A 7,379-nucleotide genomic window follows, 5' to 3' on the forward strand; every position below is an offset into this window, starting at 1 on the left:
TCAGATTCAATATTGAGTTCTTCAAATTAGTTGACCATTGGGCAGTAATGTTGTAGGGAAAATTCAAGTATGAAAGTGCCATGACAATAGGATAGAATCTATGAGGGTGAGACATGGCCTCACTTCTGCCATGAGGCAGAATCTCAAATCTCAAAACAATTTATTTACAAAGATAGTGAAAATAAACAAAGAGTTAAATGTGCCCATAATCTTTAGGTATAAAATAAGCATTATAAAATATTTTACTTATTAAGTGTTTGTTGAGTTGAATTAGTTAAATATTTCCTCTTGTATATGTGAGCAGTGTTATTTCTTATGTGCTGTACAAGTGGTTGAAGGCTAGTTAGCAGTATAACTAAATAGTAATGCTGCCAGTCTCCTTCAGACAAATAATTAAAAAAAAAATTTTTTTAATGTTTTATTTATTTCTGAGAGAGAGAGAGAGAGCATGAGCAGGGGAGGGTCAGAGAAAGAGGAAGACACAGATTCTGAAATAGGCTCCAGGCCCTGAGCTGACTGTCAGCACAGAACCCGACACGGGGCTCGAACCCACGAACCGTGAGATCATGACCTGAGCTGAAGTGGGATGCCTAACTGACTGAGCCATCCAGGTGCCCCTTCAGACAAATAATTTTATTACAAGTGTTCAGATGAATTAGGTAAGTAGTAGATCTCAACAAATATGTGGCCATTCAGGGCTTTTTGTTTGATGAAACTGGGATTTGAAAGGATTTTGCTTTTGAGGAACGGTATAATGTGATGGTTCAGAGCATAGCATTTAGGGTGGATAGCTTTGAATTGGGATTCCAGCTTTAGCAGCATAGTGTTAACAGTCACTCTGAGCCTCAATTTTTCTCTGAGAAATGGGCATAACTTCTACTCATAGTTGTGTAAGAGTGCACATAAAAATGCTGAATGAATTATAGCTGTTACTACTAACCTTGTGGGAAAAAAAAGAATTAGTTAAATGTTATAAGCCTAGGAATATTTTTTATCCATTGTTCTATTTTCAATATAGTTAAGCCTATTTTTTATACTATAAGTTAAGCAAGTTATATCTCTGCTTAATTTTTTTTTAGTCTTTATTTTTTAAAAAAATTTTTAAATTTAGTTCTGAGAGTGAGAGAGACACAGCGTGAGCAAGGGAGGGTCAGAGAGAGGGAGACACAGGATCCGAAACAGGCTTCAGGCTCTGAACAAGAGTTCAGCACAGAGCCCAATGCAGGGCTCGAACCCACAAACCGTGAGGTCATGACCTGAGCCGAAGTCAGACACTTAACTGACTGAGCCACCCAATTAGGTGCCCCTAATCTTTATTTTTGAGAGACAGAGAGAGAGAGAGAGAGAGAATGAACAGGGGAGGGGCAGAGAGAGAGGGCGACACAGAATCTGAAGCAGGCTCTGAGATGTCAACACAGAGCCTAACGCGGGTCTCGAACTCATGGACCGCAAGATCATGATCTGAGCTGAAGTTGGATACTTAACCGACTGGGCCATCCAGGAGCCCCTAGATCCCCGTTTTAGATAGAAAAACCCATTTGCACATATTTAGCCTCATATTATTACAACTAACAATTTAAAGCAATCAACTCTTTTGAGTTTTAGCAACTATTGGAATAAATCAAGCCCTTTCTTGTTGCTTTCTCTATGAGCTGAAAGCAATTGAGTTAAGGGCTAGACATTTCCTATACCTACATTAGAAGAAAAGAAAAAAACAACTCAGAAGGAATTTCTTCTTGTTCTGGAATATTGGTGCTGGAACAATTTGGTATCTATATGAAATAAAAAGAAATTGAGTTCTACCTTATAACATAGACAAAAATCAATACCGGTAGGTTCATGACTTATGTATGAAAGTTAAAACTATAAAGCCATTAGGAGATAATATAGAAGAATACCTCAAGGGTAGTAAATGATTTATTAAACAAGTCACAAAAGGCATTAAACATAAAGGGAAAGTTGACTACACCCAAACTGTCAAGACAGCCCCAGCAACCTCTTCAGATGTGCTTTCTACACCCAGCTCTCAGGTGACCTCAGGAGAAAGGCTCTCAGCCCTGCCCTGCAGCTGTATCATGAAGAGAGTGACCTGGGGCCTTCTCTTCACACTGGCAGGGCTGCCTGCCTTGGAAGCCAAAGACCTGGTTGGTAAAGATAGTCCCTTCTACTATGACAGGGAAAGTCTGCAACTGGGTGGGATGATTTTTGGAGGGCTCCTGTGCATTGCTGGAATCTCGATAGCCCTGAGTGGAAAATGCAGATACAAGTACAATCAGCAGCACGACCCCTTGCCTGAGAAAGCCACCCCACTCATTACTCCAGGCTCTGTCTGTACTTGCTGAGCACAGGACCAGTTTCGTGGCATGCTTGGTACCAGCTCCAATGCAGTTCCCTCCCCAAATGGGGGCTTTACCTTCATGATGGCGTTTCTTTCCGAGAGTGGGCCTTTAGGCTCTCTTCTGATCAGGAGGCTAGCCTAAAATATTTTTTTAATTGCCAAACGATAATATAAAAAGACAGAAAGAGCACAGAACAGAAGATTTTTGCAACCATAACCTCAATCAAGTACATACTAGTATCCAGAATAAAGACCTTCTTTTTTTTTATTTATTTTTTAAAATTTATATCCAAGTTAGTTAGCATATAGTACAGCAATGATTTCAGGAGTAGATTCCTTAATGCCTCTTCCCCATTTAGGCCATCCCTCCCCTCTCATAACCCCTCCAGTAATCCTCTGTTTGTTCTCCATATTTAAGAGTCCCTTATGTTTTGTCCCCCTCCCTGTTCTTATATTATTTTTGCTTCTCTTCCCGTATGTTCATCTGTTCTGTGTTTTAAAGTACTCATATGAGTGAAGTCATATGATATTTGTCTTTCTCTGACTGACTAATTTTGTTTAACATAATACCCTCTAGTTCCATCCATGTAGTTGCAAATGGAAAGATTTCATTTTTTTTTTTTGATTGCTGAGTAATACTCCATTGTATATACATACCACATCTTTATCCATTCATCCATCGATGGACATTTGGGCTCTTTCCATACTTTGGCTATTGTTGCAGAATAAAGAACTTCTTAAAAAACAAAAAAGACAACCCTATAGAAAAAAGGGCAAGACAAGTGAAAGGCATTTCACCATTTCATAATATGGGATATGTAAATGGTTGATAAAATATATGAAAAAAAATTTCAACATCCTTCTTAATCAGGGTTATGTAGATTAGTGGTGTATCTTTTTTTACCTAGCAGATTTTTGAAAATTAGAAAAAATTGGCATTGGTCAGGATAAGAAGCAACAGGAGCTCTCATATGCTTTAGTAGCAGTGTAAGTTGGCACACCACTTTGGAAACTAGTTTGCATTACCAAATAAACTTGAGACATTCACATCTTATGACATAACAGTTCTACTCCTAGGAATATACTGTGTGCTTAGGTTTACCAGAGTTCATGTTTAACAGTGCTTATAATAACAGCATTGTTCATAATCCCCAAATGTAAACATTACAAATATCCATTAACTGTAAAAGGTAGGAATAAATTAAAGTATACTTATAAGATGGAAAATTATGCAGAAATGCAAATGAACAAAGTACAGCTACCAGCAACAATATGGAGCAAAAGAGAGTACATCCAGTATGATTCCATTTCTATAAAGTACAAAAATAGGCAAAACTAAATTCTTTTATTTTAAGGATACGCATATGGGTGGTAAAACTAAAGGAAAGCAAAGACGTGATCAGGATAAAAGTTAAGATAATGATTAGCTCAAGAAGGATCGGACAATAAAAAGGGATCCATTCTCCAGAGTTAGCAAGTATTAATGGTTTCTAGAAGGAACAAAGTATAGAAAGTTCATTGAGTTGAAAAGAAGGTATGTCGGGGTGCCTGGGTGGCTCAGTTGGTTAAGTGTCTGGCTTCGGCTCAGGTCATGATCTCACAGTTCGTGGGTTCGAGCCCCGCATTGGGTTCTGTGCTGACAGTGAGCTCAGAGCTTGGAGCCTGCTTTGGATTCTGTATCTCCTTCTCTCTCTGACCCTCCCCTGCTCATACTGTCTCTCTCTGTCTCTCTCAGAAATAAATAAAACATTAAAAAAAATTTAAAAAGGAAAGGAAAGTGTGTCTAAGAGAAATCTATAAGTAAGTCATTCTCTAAACTTACCAGACTGATGTTTTGAATTGTTTTAGAAGATAATATACAAACCCAAGTTAATATGTATTTATATTTCTGATTCATTTATAACCTGAAATGTTATGTAAGTAGACTATTGATAAAATTGTAAAATAGCAAAAAATTATTATTTTTTGGCTCACTGGCCCTCTTCTTTCTTGATTTTATCTATGCCCAAATCCTCTGTCTCATTTCTAAATTGTTTAATAAAGATGGTAGCCGCTCTCTTGGCTAAATGGATTAACTCTCCCAGGAATTTGTATTTTAAGAGATTTTTTAGAAGACTGAAAGTCTTTAAAGACTTCAAATAAAATCTCAGATGATGGAATTTAAGCTCTTTTCACAAGGTGGTTTACTTGTAAGATTTTGTGAGTAACAAGCAGCCACTGAAAAAGAAACCCTCCCCCCCACTTTAGCTTGAAAGAAAGTTGGTTTCTTTTGAAGCTGACAAAGATTTAAAACTTTGCCTGAAGTTTTTGCTATGTAATTCAGAGGTGAAATCTCTACTAAGTCTCTACTAAGGACTGTAAATAGAGATACACATTTTAGCTACTCATGTATGAGATGACAATTTTGAGCTTAGTCCAATGAAATATAACCAACCACTAAAGTGTGAAACTTAGAAATCCTTCATAAAAGGAATTGGAAAAAAATTATACTCCTGGTTGGAATGGAATGAATTTTTTTGATTTATAAATTGTTAAGATTACTAGTTTGACAAAGTTAGAAAAGATATATGATTATGTGGAGGTGTAAGAATAAGTTATCTGTTGAATTTGAATAAGTAATTACTTAAATAAGTAATCTTAAGATTGGGTCATCTCTTGGGATAGAAACAATCATCAGAAATACTGAATACGTAATTGATCTACTTGGTAATTTGTGGAAGCAGCCAATAGAAGACTTCGAAATAGTTGGGTTATATTCTGACTGTTGAATACCCAAAATTCATTCAGTGACAATAATAAGCCAATTCAAAACTGTAGACAAAAATAATTGTTCTTATATTGGTTTAAATGTTAATGTAAAAGTATCAAGTGGTAAGATATGTAGATACATATACACACATTCTCTTGAGAGTTTCATTAGTTTCTTTTCTGAGTGGTTTGTGGCAGATATTTGTAATAGATTTCAAAATGGTTCTTTGAGCCTCTTGATACATCTTTGTTCTAGGGTAGCCAATCTAGTTGTCACAGTTAATACCTTATTTTCTGTTTCCAATTTTTAATTTTTATGGAAATCTCACAAGTGGACAAGGATATATATATATATATATATTCATTCATTCATTCATTCTCTGGAACATTTTATTTTACTTTTTTATGTTTTATTTATTTCTGAGAGAGAGAGCGAGCGAGTGAACAGGGGAGGGTCAGAGAGAGAGGGAGATACAGAATCCGAAGCAGGCTCCAGGCTCTGAGCTAGTTATCAGCACAGAGCCTGACACGGGGCTTGAACCCACAAACCGTGAGATCATGACCTGAGCCGAAGTCAGACACTTAACCAACTGAGCCACCCAGGCGCCCCTCTCTGGAACATTTTAAAAGCAAAATTAAAAATTTGGAGGCAAGCTGAAAACCCATTACAACGGGACAGTTGTTTTATGGTTCAAGGATAAAATAGAATACTATCCAGCTGTTAAAATGAATGAGCTAGATTCATAGTACAGATATAAAAGTATCCCCACTCCTACTATATTACCTTCTCTTTCCCAGCCTGTGCCTCTGTCCTCATGGGGACTTCCCTATAATCAGTTGACGGAAGAAAATAAATCATAGGTCTGATTTATAAGTAGTTCTGTGCGATACGTAGGCACCGCTTGAAAATGAACAGCTACATTACTACAGCCTCTTTCTGGGACGTAAAGGACAATGGTGAAAGGAAATCCTCTCACTGGGCAGAATGTTAAGCAATGCACCTGGTTGTTCATTTTTTTTAATTGTTTTATTTATTTCTGAGAGAGAGAGAGAGAGAGAGAGACAGCATGAGCAGGGGAGGGTCAGAGAGAGAAGGAGACACAGAATCTGAAACAGGTTCCAGGCTCTGAGCTGGCAGTCGAGCAGGGCTCGAATCCATGAACCGTGAGATCATGACCTGAGCTGAAGCTGGACACCCAACTGACTGAGCCAACCAGGCACCCCACTTGGTTGTTCATTTTGCTTGGAAGTAAAAAATGACCAGATTAGTGATTATATACTGATTTATGGGTTGTGGCCAATAGTTTGGCTGGCTAGTCAGAGACTTGGAAGGAACATTGATTTGAAAATTGGTATTGGGAAGAGGTATGTGGGTAGACCTTGCTGAATGGGTAAAAAATGTGAAGATATTTGTGTCTCGTGTGAATGATCACCAAAGTATGTCCTCAGTAGAGGAAGATTTTAATAATCAAGTGGATAGGATGACATATTCTGTGGTTACCAGTTAGCCTCTTTCCCAAGCCACACCTGTCATTGCCCAATGGGCTCATGAACAAAGTGGCCATGGTACTAGGGACAGGGGTTATTTATGGGCTCAGTGACATGAACTTCTACTCACCACAGCTGACCTGGCTATGGCCATTGCTGAGTGCTCAATCTGCTAGAAGCAGAGATCCCCCAATGTGGCATCATTCTCTTGGGAGATCAGCCAACTACCTGCTAGCAGGTTGATTATATTGGACCATTTCCATCACAGACGGGGCAGCATTTTGTTCTTACTGAAATAGATACTCTGGATATTGATTTTTTTCCCTCCATGTAATCCTTCAACCAAAATTACCATCCACAGACTTATAGAATGCCTTATCCAGCATCACTAGTATTTCACACAGCATTGCTTCTGATCAAGGAACTCACTTCATAGCAAATGAAGTGTGGTAGTGGGCCCAAGCTCATGAATTCACTGGTCTTAACATGTTCCTCAATGTCTTGAGGCAGCTAGTTTCATAGAATGGTGGACTGGCCTTTTGAAGACTCAGTTAAGTGCCAGAAAGGTGGCGGTATCTTGCAGGGCTAGGACAAGATTCTCTGGGAGGCTATATATGCTCTATGTATTCTGCTGTTCTCACATAGCCAGGCTTCATGGGTCCAGGAATCAAGGATTGGGAGTGGCACCATTCATTATTAGCCCTAGTAAACTACTGGCAAAATTTTTCTTTCCTGTTCTTATGACCTCATATACTCCTGGCATAGAAGTCTTGGTGCCAAATGGAAAAATGCCTTTACCAGGAGA

At 38.3% G+C, this 7,379-nt stretch overlaps 1 protein-coding gene and 1 non-coding gene across 2 annotated transcripts; both read left to right on the forward strand.

The window, feature by feature from the left end:
- Positions 1-265: 265 nt before the first annotated feature.
- LOC120234688 lies at positions 266-391 on the forward strand. The gene has a single exon (XR_005529166.1). It is a non-coding gene; the product is annotated as a small nucleolar RNA SNORA19 (small nucleolar RNA).
- A 1,661-nt stretch (positions 392-2,052) lies between these two features.
- Positions 2,053-2,342, forward strand: LOC120234643 (FXYD domain-containing ion transport regulator 4-like). Its single transcript, XM_039236583.1, has one exon. The coding sequence runs from the start codon at positions 2,076-2,078 to the stop codon at positions 2,340-2,342; it is 267 nt and encodes an 88-aa protein (XP_039092514.1). The 5' UTR covers positions 2,053-2,075.
- Positions 2,343-7,379: the final 5,037 nt, after the last annotated feature.

The sequence above is a fragment of the Hyaena hyaena genome, unplaced genomic scaffold, assembly GCF_003009895.1.
Source record: "Hyaena hyaena isolate Hyena2069 unplaced genomic scaffold, ASM300989v1 scaffold_113, whole genome shotgun sequence".
NCBI classification, from domain to species: Eukaryota; Metazoa; Chordata; class Mammalia; order Carnivora; family Hyaenidae; genus Hyaena; species Hyaena hyaena.

Excerpts from the sequence above, each read along its gene's own strand:
- LOC120234643 (XM_039236583.1), top strand. The coding sequence starts at position 2,076 with ATGAAGAGAGTGACCTGGGGCCTTCTCTTCACACTGGCAGGGCTGCCT.